Source organism: Zootermopsis nevadensis, unplaced genomic scaffold (genome assembly GCF_977971745.1).
Source record: "Zootermopsis nevadensis isolate Lab colony 2312 unplaced genomic scaffold, Znev_1.0 Znev_ptg000025l, whole genome shotgun sequence".
Classification (NCBI taxonomy): domain Eukaryota; kingdom Metazoa; phylum Arthropoda; class Insecta; order Blattodea; family Termopsidae; genus Zootermopsis; species Zootermopsis nevadensis.
This window is the reverse complement of record NW_028259157.1, coordinates 10,247,387-10,264,914: the sequence shown is the minus strand read 5'-3', so window position 1 is coordinate 10,264,914 and position 17,528 is coordinate 10,247,387. Positions and strand designations below refer to the sequence as shown.

At 34.5% G+C, this 17,528-nt stretch overlaps 1 protein-coding gene across 8 annotated transcripts; it reads left to right on the top strand.

Annotated features, from left to right (window-relative positions):
* The first annotated feature begins 134 nt into the window (after positions 1-134).
* LOC110833528 (protein zyg-11 homolog B) lies at positions 135-15,060 on the top strand. 8 transcript variants are annotated; one of them, XM_022071704.2, is made up of 15 exons: positions 135-205; positions 544-885; positions 2,937-3,081; positions 3,721-3,915; positions 4,594-4,804; positions 5,388-5,568; positions 6,604-6,749; positions 7,309-7,449; positions 9,412-9,588; positions 10,103-10,259; positions 11,025-11,174; positions 12,042-12,228; positions 12,308-12,437; positions 13,096-13,246; positions 13,963-15,060. In XM_022071704.2, exons 2-15 carry the CDS (start codon positions 771-773, stop codon positions 14,115-14,117), a joined length of 2,241 nt encoding a protein of 746 aa, XP_021927396.1. In that variant the 5' UTR covers positions 135-205; positions 544-770; the 3' UTR covers positions 14,118-15,060. The 8 variants fall into 8 exon arrangements, with proteins under 8 accessions (XP_021927396.1, XP_021927395.1, XP_087211953.1 ...); XM_022071703.2 differs by having other exon boundaries at positions 181-243; XM_087355827.1 differs by having other exon boundaries at positions 196-243; positions 544-619.
* The last annotated feature ends 2,468 nt before the right edge of the window (positions 15,061-17,528 follow it).

Below are 17,528 nucleotides of genomic sequence, written 5' to 3'. Positions count from 1 at the left end.
CAACTGCGGTAAAGGTTATGTTAATGAAATATTTAAGATATTTATTAATCTAGATAACTTCCAGTTGCTCTTTCTCTAGGTGTGGGTTTTGTGCATCCAAACGATTTTTTTTTTATTGGAGCACATGATAACAGTTTTTATTCACCCTTACCATGGGTATTGTTTCTGATCTGACCGTAGGATGAACATCTTTCATCAAGAGGAAGTAGGGTATTTGCAATCTTTGGTGCCAGAACAAGCATGGTAGCATTTAGTTGTGGCTAGAGTGTTCTTAGACCTAAAACGTGTATAATTGAGAAGACGTGCGTTTTTATCAAAATTTCGTTGTCGATTTTCTGTTTTTTATCTTCGCTAATTATATATTGTTTTACAAAAATGCTGTTTGTATAACCGTGGCGTATTTTCGCACTATTTATGAAGAAATTGTTATTTATATACTCTGCACAAATTGTAACCTTCGTGTAGGAGTAATTTATCATTGGGTTAAATACTTATTTTTCTAAGGATCATAAATTTATTACCTTTGGTACCACTGTGTTACAGGTTGCAGCGGAATTTATCATAACAGTTTAGTGGTTAGGTTTTGAATCATTCATGGATTGAGAAGGAAGATATGAAGGCAAGTCTTACAGTCTTGCTGTAGAATTGCTGAGAACATCAGGATGTTTTAAAGCCCTGAACTATGAGATTAGAAAACGTAAATTAATATCTGTCTGGGGCTTAATTAAAGTGACGATATTTAGCTGTAACTTAAGAAACAATTCCACAAAATGTATGATTCTCCAAGATCACTACAAGAAGCCTGTGTGGACTTCATATGTGAAAATATAGAAGCATTGTGTGAGGTTACACCAGTGTTTCAACAGTCAGAATATCCGTGTTTAGGTAATTTTGTGTTGAAATACAGTTTATACTATGGCCTTTCAATTGTGTCAAAGAACTTTTTATGTCGCATGTAAATGCTCTTTCCTCTTTTAAATGTGGTTTGATTGGATTAGATTAGTTTAGTTAGCTTGAGAGCAGATAAGCCAATTTTGATTAAAGTTGATATTAGATAATTTTATGAAAAATTGTTGATCCATGTGTTTCCATTTAAATCGGATAATTGCAGTATTTCATTCATTTTATTTTATCCTGTAGATCAAGATACATTGATATAGGACTTGTCAATCTATATTATACATTATCAACGTGCCATAGTGTTTATAATCTTATTGAATATAAAACATTATATACATATGTTTGTGTTAGTATCCAATTTTCGAGTAATCTTCATTCAGATAATCTATTGAGTAGTAGTGCCCCTTAATAAGTAACTCCTTCAGTTTCTTTTTAAACTTGTTGTTTTCAATTTGTCTTATATTGTTAGGCAATTTGTTATAGAAGATATATCCTACTACTGATGGTTTACTGTTATAGAGTTCTAACTTATGTACAAATTTATGATAGTCTTTGTTATTTCTTGTGTTGTATGAATGCACTTGTTTATTAACTGTGCAGTTACACTTTTCTTTTACATATAAGATTGTTTCTTGGATGTATAACAAGTAGACTGTTAATATCTTTAGATACCTAAAACTACCTCTGCATGATTCCAAATGTTTTAACCCAGCAACACCCCTTACTGCCATTTTTTGAAGAATAAAAATTCATATAGTGAGTGCCCTAGCACACTGTCCCCATATGACGATTCCATATGACAGAAAGGGTTAGATCAATCCGTAATATAACATTTTCCTTCCATTCAGTTCGAGTATTTTAGCCAGTTGATTAATTATAAATAGGTTATGTTGGTTGCAACATGGCTTTGAAGCATATAATGAACAAGTTATGTATAATTATGAATTTCTTTTTGGTTTATGAAATAATACTGAAGCCTTAGTTTTGATTATTTATTTATTCAGTACATAGTTTTGACTTGCCAGTTTGGATAAGTGTTGACTAGCAGTGAATAATTGCATGTGAATTTAATGGGTCTTTATTATAAGGGAAGATTTCCTTATAGTCATATTTATGTAGTTTATTGAAGAGCTATATTTGCGTAGTGTCTCAAAATGAATACATTTTATGTCAGTTAAATTTGTTGTCTGCTTTCATTCCTGTAAAATGCATCTCTTACATGTTCATTGAAAATGTTTAGTCCAATTTTGTAATGAATGACTTCTGAATGGAATACCCAGTGCTTTTGTAGAGATTACTGCTATGGAATTTTAGCCTGTAGACTTAAAATGGTATTTCTACTTTATCAGTCAGTCATACTGTGACTGCCAATGCAATATTTTCTTAACCAATGCAGGACTGACTCATGTCTTCTACATGTCTGGTTATACTAATTAATAACAATCATTTATGGGACTGCCGTTCTTTGTAAGTTAAATTGAAGTTGAGACAATGCTGTTTCTTTTCTTGTCATTGCTATTTTACTCAGTTTCATGTTATGAATTAATTTAATTGTGAAGGAATAGGGACTTTAAACCCCCATATGATGGGGCTGCCAACTGGACTTTAAACTCTGGGTTCACTAGTACAGTGGTATGCTGCTGTGGCATATGGCCAGCAGAATTGTGTGTAAGCTGTGACACATGGTTGATAACGATTGAACAAGTATTCCCTTGTAGATTCTTGCTTCTAGATATACAGTTAAGTCATTGACACTTTCCATACATTGACATCCACAATTTGTGATCCCAGTATCTCATTGTAGTTGATTGAGCAATCTGTAATAAGTTACAATTTTCTTGATATTTATTAATTTCCCACACAATTTTTTGAAAAGTATGACAATATTTGGAATATTAATTAAGATTTTGTTTTAAATCTTGTGTGCTTTATTTCTTTTATCCTCACAGTTGTTGTGAACATTGGTTTTAAGAATGCCCAAGAACATTCTCAGTACCATTCCCAATATTCATTGAATTTTTTTATGCTTCCAACAGTCTCAGGTAGCCGCCTCACATTCAAGGAGGGTGAAGTGTATTTTCATACTGAGTTATCAGAGAAGTTGCTGACGGCACTGAGTGAGAAGGGTAGACTCTCTGATTTGACAATGACATTATTTGATTCCAGCACCTCCAGACTCAGGTAGTTAACAGTGATGTTCAACCTATAGTATTTTTATATATTGCCATTTAGTGTAATTCTTCTACTGTAGTTCTTGATGGAAGTTAAAGTGTATGACATTTAACAGCATGTATGGGATACTTTGGTAACCAATTCATTAAATTTATTATTAATTATGGAATTATCTGTGTCTGGTAGAATTTTATTGTGAAAATTTTACTTTGGAATAATTTATTGAAATAGTTTAATGTTAGTAAACAGTGTTAGCAAAACACTTACAGTCTTGAATTCTGTATTACAACTTGCAATTTGTGCCTATAAATTTACATTAACTAAAATTCAGGGGACATAGATTTGGTTTTAATTATTCTGTTTAGAAGTTAATTCTGTTTAGAAGTGTTTCTCATTCTGTTTTAGTATATTGTTTTGTGTCAGAATCCACATTTATCTTTTTTTTACTGAGAGGTTAATAAAACAGAGTTAAGTCATGCGATCTTGGGGGCCACAGCTAAAAAATGAAGCACCCATATTTATGCAGATATTTTTGTTGCTTTTGTTCACAGAATTTGCCCCTAAAGTGATGCCATGTATTTCAGAAATATCTTGTGTAGTATTTGTTTCTCAGTATACTGGACTGAGTTATTGCTCTTTTGATGTCAGGCATGTGCAGTTACGGAATGCACGCATGCTCACAGCCAGAGGATTACGTGTCCTGAAGGGACACAAGATCCTGCACCTGGAGGCTACAGGGATGAAGGTGACTGTGAATGACCTAATTGGTTGTCTTGGAGAATGGACTATGCAAAACCTGCGTTCCCTTAATGTAGCTCGTAGTACTTTTATGGATGGATCCAGGTAATGTATTTGTGACACACCATGAGTCATTTTTATAAATTTTGTATTTTCTTACACTATTTTTTATTTGTTATATAAAGCAGGGGTCTTCACCTTTTCAATATGTAGGGTTGATTTACTCCTGCTTATTGACTTGTAAGCTACAGGATACTGTATTTAAACTTTATAACAGTTTTTTAACAATGTTGCTAACTTATTATTAAAACAGGTTTACATTACTCAGTAATTTTCTTTAATAAAATTGGTCATTAGTCAGATATTTGTCACTGCTTTTTTCTTGAGTAATCTTACAATATGAAGTTTCAATTGTGGTACTGCTTCCTCCTGTGTTCATGAGTAAGACATATCATAATTATTGATTTGACATTCTTCATTAGCTGAACATTTGCTCACTTTTATTGTTACTGTCAAGTACTGATTATATTAACAAGATCTATTTTCTATATCAGGTAGCAATTTTTCTGTCAAACAGGGTAACACAACATTAAAAGAAATGTACACGGGCTATACAAGACACATTTGTGGGCCGTGTGTGGCCTGGCCCTTTCAGTTTGCATCTCTTACCTTAACCAGTTTTACAGTTATATAAATAATTTAGGTTGGTCTGTGTTTATTTGCTGTTGGTTATCTTGTAGTTTATTGAGTGTATAACTGAAGTTGGGAAAATCAAATGTACAGGTACTGTGTTGTGGTAGCACTGTCTAAACTACGCAGTCTGCACAGCCTGAATGTGAGCTGTACAGAATTCAACAGGCATGGACTGGAGATTATAGCTGAGGATCTTCCACAACTTGAGAGTTTGGATATTTCATGTACTAGGGTAGACGACATAAGCCCGTTACGCAAGTGTCGTGATCGTCTCAAGTCTCTCACTATGTATAACCTTAAAGTAAGCATTATCTTCTGACATAAGTGTTGACTGAATCACTGTTTCCACTGGTTTTTGAACTTACTGGCAACTGGACAAAAAATGTGTGTATGTGACCCCCTCACAGCACGCCTGTATAAGAACTTGGTAAATTATTTGAGCAAATTAAATGCTTATAACAGACGACAGATTTGTTCTTGGTTTAGTATCAAAATTCCCTTAATAATCTGTATAATTTATTAGAAATGAAATTAAAAAAATTAAAGTTTAATTTGTCTGACATGATGAAAATGGCAGTGTTGAATGTCGCTGAAAAAAGACGTGTGAACAAAGAACAGTATTCTGGTGCAGACCGGCAAATTATTTTCAGTTGGTATTACCTTTTATAGGATAAATGTGTCGGCCACTATTGTGTTAGAGGTATCCTGAGTGAGGGGAGGGGAGCAGTTTCAATTTATAACCACCGTTACTTTAACACCAATGTTGGCAATGGACAAAGTATAGCACTGTAATGGGGTTTGGCTGTACTTAGAATTTTAAAATATACTGCTTTGTGTATTTTGCTGGTTGTGACAAAGAAACAGAACACACATTTTATTCTCAGGTTTCAGCAGTTGAGAATGTGGTGCCTGTCCTCATAGAACTGCATCAGCTTCGAGTGCTGGATATATCTGATGAGAAGGAAGCACACCCATTTGATATGTTACAGCCATCACGGACACACATTGCTGAGTTCCTCAAGGTAGAAGTCTCTATGAGGCATCTCACTATTTTAGATATCTCTGGTGAGTCAAAATTGCAGTGTTAATCAGATTACATATTGATGTAGAGTCTTATCATCTTCTTAGACATTTATTCTTGCATATATTACTTCAGAGAAAGTTGAGTACTTGTCAGAGTTGCTTGTTTTTTTCTCACATGCACAAAACACCAGCTAATATGGGAAACAGTTTCAGTTCATAGGTGGTTAAAGTCGTTATATCTGCTTTTAAGCATAACTTTATGAATTTTTGCTTTCTCATACACTGTGTTAGTGTGAAAGTAGGCCACACGTATTTTCCAGATTTGTATCCTTTAAAGTTAGGAATCAGCTAAAATCAGAACTTTTTAATAGTGAGATCATCAGTCTGTATTGTAATTAATTAAGAAATGTTGCATTATGGTTTTCAACACACAGAAATAATGCAAATATTTCAATGTCGATACATAAACAGTGCAGTCAGTATGTATAGTTGCTGTAAATAATGGTGATTATTATAATAATGAATAGAATTTAACCTATTAATAATGTTATGGTGCTGTGTTATCATTGTTGGTGTACCTTCATAAACTACTACTTATTGGTGCTCTCCTCTTCAAATTTTTATACAGTTTGTGGAATTTGTCGAAGGAACACCTTGCAGAATCAAAGAAGGAATTGCTCCACAATTAATACTTAAAATCTTGTCAGAACTGTCTATATTTGCGAGAGAAAATGTGAAACAACCACAAGTTGTCATTAACCCAAAGTCTGAAACGTATCTGCACGATTTTTTTTACCTTGAAAGTTTATTAGGTAGAGTGTGTGTGAATTAGAGTTTGTAGTTGCCAAGTCTTGTTCTTTATTGATATTGAGAGGTTAAAACAAATGTCTGTGTGCAGGTGAGCAATCATACATTTTTTCTGTTGCTGAACATATCATCTCTTTAGTAACTTTAGCAGTTATTTGGGTAAAGTAATGTTCTTATAAGAATAAAATAAGCCTACATTTTTATTGTACTTGATAAATATATTTGATTCTGAATTCAAGCTAATATTAAATTTATAAAATTTTTGTTTAGGAAAAGATGAAATCAGCATATCAACTCTCAGGAGTTTCTTAGAATGTCACAGACAGCTGACATTTTTGGGGTTGATTCATTCTGAGGCATGCTATGATGAAATCTTTGTGAATCCTCATCATCCAGATTTCAACCCTAATCTTGTGGTAAGAGCTTGTTTGTGGTGATATTTTAGGTGCTCTTGACTGTATTTTTCACCATTATGAAGATCAAGGCAAAATATTATTAACTGTTCTGTATGTTGAATTCATTGAATTTTTAGCCAGCTTGTGATATAGCGAACTTTCATTTGGTTTGGTTTTAATTTCTTCTTATGTTATGTCAACACTTAAGTTGATACATTTATCCTCAAACACATGTTAGAATATCAGATTATGAGTGGAAAGAGGCATGAAGCAGACACATGGCATCATAACCCAGAAGACAATAGTCATTATTTTCACCACCATTAGAAGCACGAAACCCATATACTCTGTTTGCATTAATTTTAGATGGTAATGTATAAACACAAATTTTCTTTAATTTTGAAATGATAAAATTTTAGTCTTTCAGTTTCAAATTTAAGGAACTTCACAAATGCAAGGTAAATCCTTAAGGTCTTTGAGCATTAGTTTTGTGAATATAATTACTCGGAATTAGGTTTGTGAATATAATTACTACCAAGAAATTTAGATTCCTAAATACTGATGAAATTCTGATGTCCAGGTAACTGGTATTGCCACTGAGAGTCAACTGTTGGAAGCCCTGCAACGTTACACTCATCGGCCAATCTACATACAAAAATGTTTGTATAATCTATTCAGATTGACACCCAACTTTGGTGATGCCCGTGTGGATGTTATTCAGGTATGTACATGAAAGGATCCCCACATTCCTGTAACATAGGACAGAATTATAAGTGAACAATTAATAATGTTCCTTAATACTCATTACATTATTCTGAAAACCCAATTCTCTGCAAAAGTGTTTTTGTTCTTGACCATTTATTTCTAAGTTGCAGCTTCAGGAAATTTTACACGATTCTTTAAAGATCCTGGAACCTGTGGGCCCTACATGATTTTTAAATCCCAAAAGAACCATTTCACATTGTTTTCTGCAAATTTTCATTGAAAAAATTCCATTTCATACCTCCATGTTGGTCAGAATCAAATCCCAGTTGAATTTTCTTCCAGTTGATAAGTGTGGCGTTGTATGAGTATAATGATAGTTATCATTTATAGTTAGTGCTTCAAAAGAGTTTCAGTTTTCCTCTTTTGAACTTGTGTATAAAATTGAGTTGCACATTGTTGTGCATGTGTAATTTCTAGTCACTTCCTAGAATCTCTCTGTTGCATTTTAACAGAGAAAACAAAATAGTTTTACAAACGATATTATGACACTAGTCAAAAGTTGTAGGATTGTTGATATATAGAACTTTATGTTGACTGCATTAACCCTTCAAGCTGGTGTTTATATGTCTACTAAATGAATGCTGTGATGCTGTTTAAATGGGCTGTCACAAGAAATCTGCGACATACGAATTGTCAAGTTTTTCCCACTTCTGGTGATTCTGATATCTTGGTCATTTCAACTGCAAATTGCTCACTGACTTGCCTTTTGTGTCACTCACATTTTTGCTTCATTTTTCTCACTATATGATTGTTTTTCAACCAAAATACTATCTTCTTATTTATCACTATCTAATTCACTTCCACTATCACAAATTATAACATTTTTGTTAACAGGTTCCTGAAACACTTCTGTTTCTTCCAAATTCAGACCTCATGAAGGGCTAGGATATACCATGTTGCTTACTGGCTGATACAGTTTCAGTGCCGTAAAACAGAGGAAATAGCTTGTGTGCAGTCATGTGTGTGAAGGAACAGATGGAAGAAATGGGAAGTACAATGTTTGAAGGTTTCGTGGTCCAAATAGTATGACAAAAATCCAACAGATAGTGGAGCAGTGACAGTTTGTCTTGGAGTGTGCATATGGCGAGTATGTCCTTGGGATAGCTTCTAGCTGTGAGAATGCTCTCTGGCTACCAGCTTGAAGGGTTAATAAGTGTATTTGCAGAATTGCAGCTTGGTAATTCATTTTTACTCATACAATAACATAACTAGTAATGGTAACAGTATACACATGAAAATGGGGCTGCAGTACAAAAGGAAGGTGTGCCAAACCTGAGCATGCTTAAAATTTGTCATCTGAGCAGCAAAACATAGTTTGTCTTTGAGAATTGCCTGATAGTATGGGGTTAGCTGCGTACACAGTATGAAGATGTCTTCTGGGATGTAGGATGAGTCATCAGGTAGTAAGCTTTTCAGAAACATCAGCGGGAACCTATGAGACTAGCCGGTGCTACATCCCAGAAGACAACTGTGTTTATAATTGATGATGTTATTTTGGGATTTGGTGCCATCTAGACTTGAAAAGTCTAGATGGTGCCAAAACTCAGATCATCATCCTCATCACTGTGGAAACCTAAAATCTGACTTCTTCATGCTCGTTGTCTTGAGAACCTCAGCTCACCTTGCACTTAATACATTCATATAACTTTAAAAGGTTATTTTTATGCAAGTATAAACTGAAATTGCCTCAGCTTTCTACCTCATGATAAATCATTTAGAGTTCCTGGTAATCTCACTCGTGTGTGTATGTAGAACGTTTGTTTTCGTTGTTTATCAATTAAGACATATTTTTTAAACATTTAAATAATTTTGTGTTTTCTGTGAGAGTATTGGCATGTCACTATGGAGTAACCATAATCATACTTATTTATAAATGCCTGATAGAAGGACATGAATGTTAATGTGTTGTGTTGGACAGTTAGTTCTGACTGGAATGCAGGCACACCCTGGGCTCTTTGGTGTACAGATGGCAGCTACAGCTTGCTTATATAACCTGACAAAAGGGGAGTTGGCCCAAAAAATTCATCCCAAGATTCTGAAACAGATTGTAGAACTCACACTCACTGTAATGGAGAACTTTCCAAATCATTACCAGGTAGGTTCTGTTGTTTGATATTACTACTTTTGAAAAAAAATGCAAAGCTGTAATATAACATGATGGACATTTGATGAGTCATGTTAATGGTTGGTCAGATCAGTAACATTTAATACAAAAGTGGATTAAATCACGATACTGACACAACATTAGTAACAACAGTCAGAAATGAACCAAGGACCTTTCAAATGCTAGGCTTGTACACTAACCACTAGGCCACTGGGCTGGTATCAGAAGAGTGTAGATGGAATTAGCAAATAAGCAGGTCACTGCTACAAGAAAGAGTTTGCATGTGACCATGGTGGTGATGTTGATTGCTTGGGTGTGCATGTTTTGACCTTCACATTTTTTTTCATTAATTTTTCTCATTCATCTCCTATAGCTCTGTGATGATAATGTGGAACATTAAGCTGAAGGAAATGCAATAACAACCATGTTACTGTATTTTTATTTAAATGTGGTGTTGGACATTCTTGTGTAGTCAGAAATATTAAAATTATGGGTATGTCTACAGCTTCAGAAGAATACTTTACTCACACTGTGCAGTGACAGGATACTGCAGGATGTGGCATTTGATAAATACCGCTGTGCTCGATTGGTTATGGATTGTCTGTGTGCCTTTGATGATCCTTCCATGATTCGCATGAGTGTTGCAATTTGCAGCATTCTTGGTGAGTGAATCCCATTAATTCCTGACCCAAAGTTTGTTATAAACAAACACAATTCACAATTCTCAAAAGTGTTGACATTTACAAAGAGGGAAACTGCGTCATTGTTACATGATTGTTTTTATTGAGCGATGCTTGACATATATTGGAAACTGTTGCAGCATTTGGCAGTGAGTCATTGCAATTCCTGCCAGGAGGAGATTGTTGCATTCTGGTTTATCAGTAAATGCACTGTAATACATTGGTGTTTTTTGTGGACAGTGATGTGTACTTTTTTGTTTTAAAACTGGTTAGCCCTAAAATTTGGACAGGTAAGGTTTGTAGATATTTCACTTAGTGGCAAACTGTGTCTAGTTGTTCCATGTTGTCTAGAAAAGATGCACACATGAAGCTATCTGCCTAGTTTAGGGTCTAGAGACTTGAATAACATGGGATTATGACCATTCCAGGCAGAAGTTGTGTTGCTGGAAACTAAATTTCTCTAAAGGAATTTGAATGTTTTCATACCTAAGGTATGATTGTTGGCAGCTTTTCCTTGACAGCAAAAGAAAATGCAAAATTCATGATTAGAAATTGTTGAAAAAACTGCAAAGAAAGAAAAAATGCCACATCCTTGTCCCCTTCAAATATGCTATACACACACCCTAATTTTTAGAATGAATAATTTTGAAGAAACTGTGTTTTGCATGAGTAAATACAGTACTTTATGCAGAGCTTTTATATTGTGAAGGTTGCAGCTGTAAATAGTGATTTGTTTATTCTTGTCAGCGGCAAAAATCTCAACAAGCGAGACATCACTGCTTGGGTCACAACAACAGTATATGCGCAAGCTTCTGTCTATTGTCAGATCCAAGATGCAGACGGGCAGTGTGGACATAACTATTAAATTCACACTTAGTGCACTGTGGAATTTGACAGGTAAGTTCTTGATTCAGTTACTGTGGGCTTAAAAACTATCAGGATGACATTGGATAATTGAAGAGTTAATGGAAGATAGTTCTCCCTCTATATCTATTATAGAAGCAGTAACTGAGTAGTTATGAACAACATTAACAGCTGACCTAGTAAATTAAAAGTTGTACAGCAAAAAATATTTCATAGTTTCTGTCAACAACTTTGGTGAAGATGGTATTGTTCATTATTAGCATAATTTAAAATAAATGACAAATTAGGATGTAACATTGTACATTTCATTCACATAAACTTCATAATTTATTCTGCATTTCATCTTCTTTATGTACTGAACAAACACTCATTTCCAGTCCAAAATTTTAAACTTGACTTTTAAATTAATAGTACTTTCCATTGAATTGGGAGTATCGTATGTAATAACATATTCTTTTAGAATTTACAGTATGCTGCTGAAAATATCACATGATGATAGTCCTCTGCATAGACTACTTGAACTCATGAGAAATTGTTAATAAAATACCCAAAAATAAAAAGTGCACTGTGTTTCTAGCATCTTTCTGCAAGTTATCAAAACCATACTTTACTCTAAGTATACAGAGCTCAGTATTTTTTAGTTTTTCATAGTTGACCTGTAAAAATGCTAGTTATATTATTTATTAACTACTTGCTTCCCAGTCCACTTATTTTCCTTTAATTTACATAAAATATGCTCCCTGTATTTATTACCTGATTATTAAGCAGCAAGAGATGTAAGTGGTGGGTTTACTTTATTTATAATTAATTATTTGAATAGGATGGCATAGAGAAACGCATTAAAGGTCTGAGTAATATTTTTATGTAACAGAAATACATTACAGTTTTGATTTCTTTCAGATGAGTCTCCCACAACATGTAGTGTTTTTTTAGAGGAAGGAGGCATGCATTTGTTCTTGGAAGTGTTGATGACATTTCAGGATGAATGTACAATAGAAACAAAGGTGTTAGGCCTCATAAATAATATAGCAGAAGTATCAAAGTTGCGGCCACATCTGATGGTGCCAGAATTTATGACCAGGCTGAGGTAATGCATAGTACAAATTCTCTGTGACATTAATATAAGAAGATTTTATTTTGTATTGAATGTTATGTACTATATGCAGGATTCTGCTTCATTCTTGCCACATCGATGTGAGCTATTTTGCTGCGGGCATCATTGCACATATAGCGAGTGATGGTGCTGTCAGTTGGGTGGTTGATGTAGTAACAAGGCAACAGCTGTTACAGGAGTTGGTAAGTATATTGGCACTAAGTGTAATCTAAGAAACGTTTTATTTCTGTTGATCAGGATAATATTTTGTAGAAACTACTGTTCTGTTACAAGATATTGGTTGAGTTATGGTCCTAAAACATTCGTTTTCTCAGAAATTTGTTACTGAAAGTGTTGCATGTGAAGCTTATTGTAGATTTTCAGGATACTTAGCTTAAAATATTTCACAGGTTTCGGGTTGCTTTCTTTTGTATAGTTGGTAGCTACATATTGAAACTGTGATCTGGTATGACCATTGATTTTGTACTTTATTTTGGTTCCTATTCTTTTTAGAATCTATTGACATAAAAAAGAGACTAGCACATAGTAGCCAGCAAATATACAGAGAAATTGTCATTACTGCTACCTTTTCTTCCCCACTCTGCAAAATTCACAGTGAAACTACCATAAAGAGAATTGGTCTAATTGTGAGAATTGGTCTAAAATGGGCTCCTCCAACCGTTATATACACATAATAACAGTGTGAGAGAAGCAGAGCAATCTGCATTCTCTCCAGTTTAGTGTTTACTGCTAAAAATATTCTTCCATATCTGTATGCTACACCCCATTTTTGCTTGTATTTGAAGATATGTCATTCCTTCATTGTGTATAATGATAAATATTTGGTTCTGGTTTCTGCAGGGTGAAGTGGTTGTAAACTGGGAGACACCAGAGGGTGAGATGGTTGCATATCGTTCATTTCGACCATTCTTTCCACTGCTGACTTTTCATGGGGCTTTCCAGGTGCAGTTATGGGCAGTTTGGGCCATTCAGCATGTCTGTACTAAAAATGGTAAGGTATAATCTAAGGCAGTGGTCCCCAACGCGGTGCCTGCGGGTGCCATGGCGCCTGCCAAGACTTTTTTTGCGTGTCCGCGTTGTTACGGAAAGAGGTTATACTGAATAATGAAGGCCGTTCAACCTTGAACATTATAAAATCAAAGCACAGATCTCGACTTACTGACGCCCATCTTGATGATTGTTTGCGAGCAACATATCCTACACTCCCAAATTTGAAAAAATGGCTGATGAAATGCAGAGCCAAACATCACACTAACTTCCCACTTGAGTAATAATAACTGTACTTATAAAACTACATATTTTTGATTGCATGGTTTCTTGTATTATTAAACGTTGTGTTGTTTTGCGTATTATTTGGTGTCGATATCTTATTTGTCCAGAGAAAAGAAAATTTGACTTTGTTAATTGGTTGGTGCCCGCCACGATCTCATAAAAAGGTTGGGGACCACTGATCTAAGGTTAAAGGTCATGTTTTCATGGAATAAACAACACATTGTAATAAGCTACTGATAAGAGAATATTCTCAATTTTAAGTTTAAAAGCAGCAACAGAGCAGATTCACTGGAATAATTATGCTATATGTACTTTTCATAACTTATTATGTCTGTTAGCATTAACCTTGGTATTAGTATTCACCAGTTTACCCCATGCATTGTGTCAAGAAACACTTCCACTAGTGTATGGGTCAAATCTGAAATTTGTTTGCAGCAAAGCGGTACTGCCCAATGCTGATGGAAGGAGGAGGCAGTCTGATCCTACACCATCTGCATGACAATACTGAGGTGAATCCCAATGTCAGAGCCATTTGTCAAAGTATCCTTGATGTCCTGGCAGCACAGCAGTATAGTCCAGAATTCTTGTAGCATTGGATAACGTAATATTTACACCTAGTGTGGAAGAGTGAATCATTACATAGAATGTCACCATGTTTGTAATACGTATTACTAAAATGTGATTCAGATAATACAGATATCATAAAAGTGAACATGAAATGTGTTTAAACTGGGAGTGAAATATGAACCTTATTCAGTAAATCAGTGTCAGATACAAAAATGGTAGGGTTCAATTAAATATGAAAATAATATGATTGTGGCATGGTTCCAACAGCATATTGAATTTTAACCAAGTAAGCTATAGCAGTGATATGATAAAAAGTGTGGTATGTATGTATACTTTGTTAGGGCTGCTTTGAATTTAAATTATTTCTTGCTATAGTATTGTTTCATTCTGATGATTCTAAACTTCTGTGTAATTGTTATGATGAACAGTGCATCTTACCTGTACCAACTACAGTTACCACTTCTGTATAAACAAATTCAAGTCATATGTCACAGGTAACATGGTGCAATTTTTTAGGAACATTCAACATCTATTTAAATCTGCTACATATATATCTGATTAAATTAATTCAAACTAAAAGTCATGTGTTGGGGACTGTGATACTTGGCCCTTTCTTAGCTGTTTTTATATTGATTATATTACTTCACTTTGACATTTTAAAGCATAAAGTCTCCTTTATTTCCATATTTATTTTCATTGTAACATCATTACTTATAGTGAGATGCCAGAAGCAGCTTAAGAGGACAAAAAATTGGACAGTAATGGCCATAATTGAGCATCTTTTGTGCAACTAAAGAAGTAAGAATTTGATAAAATGTAATGAAATTTGTGACTGTAGCTAAATATTCATGATGCTGATTTATTCTGTCTTCTAGTTCAACTGAATAACAAGTTTTATATTAAGCAGTATTAAGGAGGAAATGTTTTTAAAGAATTGCTAAAAGATTAAAAAATTATGAACACACAGCTTCTTTTCAACTATTTCTACCACATTTCTCCACACACAGTGGTAACATATGAATTCACCTGGGGGGGGGGGGGGGGATCAAGAGAAGCAACTGGAACCTCCTGTATGTTTTTAAAAATGAGGTATGGTAGTACATAATTCCAAACAATGTATCCATTATCAACATGCATTTGAAGATTTCTGTCTTCTAGGTTGTTGCGCTGTGTTGTCTGGTCAATGTTAACCAACGTTTCAGAGATCATACTACACAGCATAACAACCCAGAAGACAGAAATCTTCATACTCAACACTGTGAAAACCTGAAGTCTTACAACATGCATTTGGTTTCACTTTGCATATATGTGTGCCATTTAATCTAAATAAAATGAGCTCATTATTTTATTTAGACCATTAAACATTCTTCAGGCATTCAGTCTCAAAATAACATCTCTGACTTGCCAAAAAGAAGGGGGGGAAAACCTCCATTGACAATCTAACATTATGGTCTTTTCACTTCTACATCTGAATCACTATTCTCCATGAACATTTATATTCACAGTACATGAGACAATCCAAATCAAGGTAATGAATATAATTGTAATGCATTGAATCATGATAAATATTTTAATGATTACATTTATAAGGTTTCTTTTTCATGAAACACGTGAAACAGGTTGTGGAATGAATGGTAACTTCACCATGATGACAGGTCACAGCCATCTTCTGAAACTAGCATAGCTCCTCAGATTCCTACAATTTTACACCACCAGTCTCACCTATAGAAGGTTTGTCAAAGTTACCACTTGTGTAGTACAGAAGTTCTTACTCTGTTTATGTAAATATATTTGTTCTAAAACTGTAATTGTTTCTTTGGTAAATACATTGTCTTCATTTCTTATTTTTTAAAAATGTTTCTGAATGTTTGATTCTTTACCCTGTTGTTGCAGATTTGTACTGTAGTTGAATGTCTGTACTTTACCATATATTATGAGATTTGAAATTTTTTCAAAGAACAATCTCCATTTACTGTGAAATTTGACTTAGCACATCTGTAAAAAAAAGCCATTGTCTGAAGAGTGCTGCCACCTAGTTTCAGAATTTTTAAGTTTTACATAAATGTCACATGGCTGCAGTGCTGTTGAAATTTTCATATTTTGGCATTTCTCTATTTTAAACAGTAATAAAGGTGTAAACAAGTTTTTTATAAATCTAGTATTGAGTATCTGATTGGTTTATTGTGAATTTTATTAATGTTCATACATAATAACCCAACTCTTCATGAGTTCAGATTTTTAACCATAAAGTTACATTCCTTTATGAAGACAGTGCATAATAATGGACACCAAAATGGTTATTTAGTTAAAATAAACCAATTCCAATTTGGTGATGAAACTGTGAGTACAGTGGAGACTGTGATGGAATGAATGACAGTGAAACCTACTCCAGTATAGCCATGTCCTTACAAATCCCACATTACCTGTCCATGCCATGTATGAAGAAGTCCTATTTACTTTGCAGTAGGTATTCTTTGAGAATAATACTACACCTCTCACTAGAAGAAATAGTAAGTATTCTTTTTATACTGACCACACAAAAATGATGTATTGAGTGTTTCCACTAATGAAAGCTGTTTGATAAGTTATCTACCTAAGTGTGGAAAAAAGTATTGAGAGAATGTAGTACCATGGATTTAGTGACACATGAGTACTGACCAGTGATTAAATTATCTCACAAAACTAGGCAGAACTCCCAAGCAGATTGTATGTCAAATTGTTACGGGGAGTTATGTATTTATTACCAAATACAACTGTAACAACTTGTTCACATGGTGAAAGGAGCAGAGTTGAAATTGACTGGGTCTTATTCGTATTGCACATCACAGCAGCATAGTCATTCAAAATTATTTTAATACTTCTGAACCCAAAGAGATTATAGCCATGATCTAACCATGAGTTCAAATCACACTCAAGGCATGGATATTTGTCCACGTCTTTGTGTTGTGCTGACTCATGTACAGGTAGAGGCCTAGCGATGGGCTGATCACTTGTCCAAGGAGTCCTACCAAATGTCTATAGATTAAATGAATGAATACCTTGACACCTGCGTGTACAAGAGGGTTGATTAAGAAAGAAAGAAAGCTGTCACAAACTTTCTTCTGCCTTCTGAACACCTTTCTCAGCAAGTTTTGATGTTTCTAGGCACATATGAACCTGGGCACTGATACAGTAAAGAATAAACACATCTTCAAAGGGAAGATGACTGCTTTCTGGGTTGCCATGCACACTGGTACATGTTTACCAGCATTTCAGAGGTACTTGCTGCCTCCATCATTAGGGTGATAAGTAAGCAATATACAAGGAATTTTTCTCCTGTTAGCTTCCTTGCCCTTGCCAAATCATTTTATTCCCCATTGGTCTGGCCAAGGATATGCCTTGACTGGGTCCTATATCACAGATCAATTCCTTGCATGCAGTTTACTCATCTCCCT

Bases quoted from the DNA above. Each gene is read 5' to 3' on its own strand.
- LOC110833528 (XM_022071704.2), top strand. From the start codon at position 771: ATGTATGATTCTCCAAGATCACTACAAGAAGCCTGTGTGGACTTCATA. The intron at 6,750-7,308 runs GTAAGAGCTTGT...TCTGATGTCCAG, and splicing joins ATTTCAACCCTAATCTTGTG to GTAACTGGTATTGCCACTGA. The intron at 12,438-13,095 runs GTAAGTATATTG...TGGTTTCTGCAG, and splicing joins AACAGCTGTTACAGGAGTTG to GGTGAAGTGGTTGTAAACTG.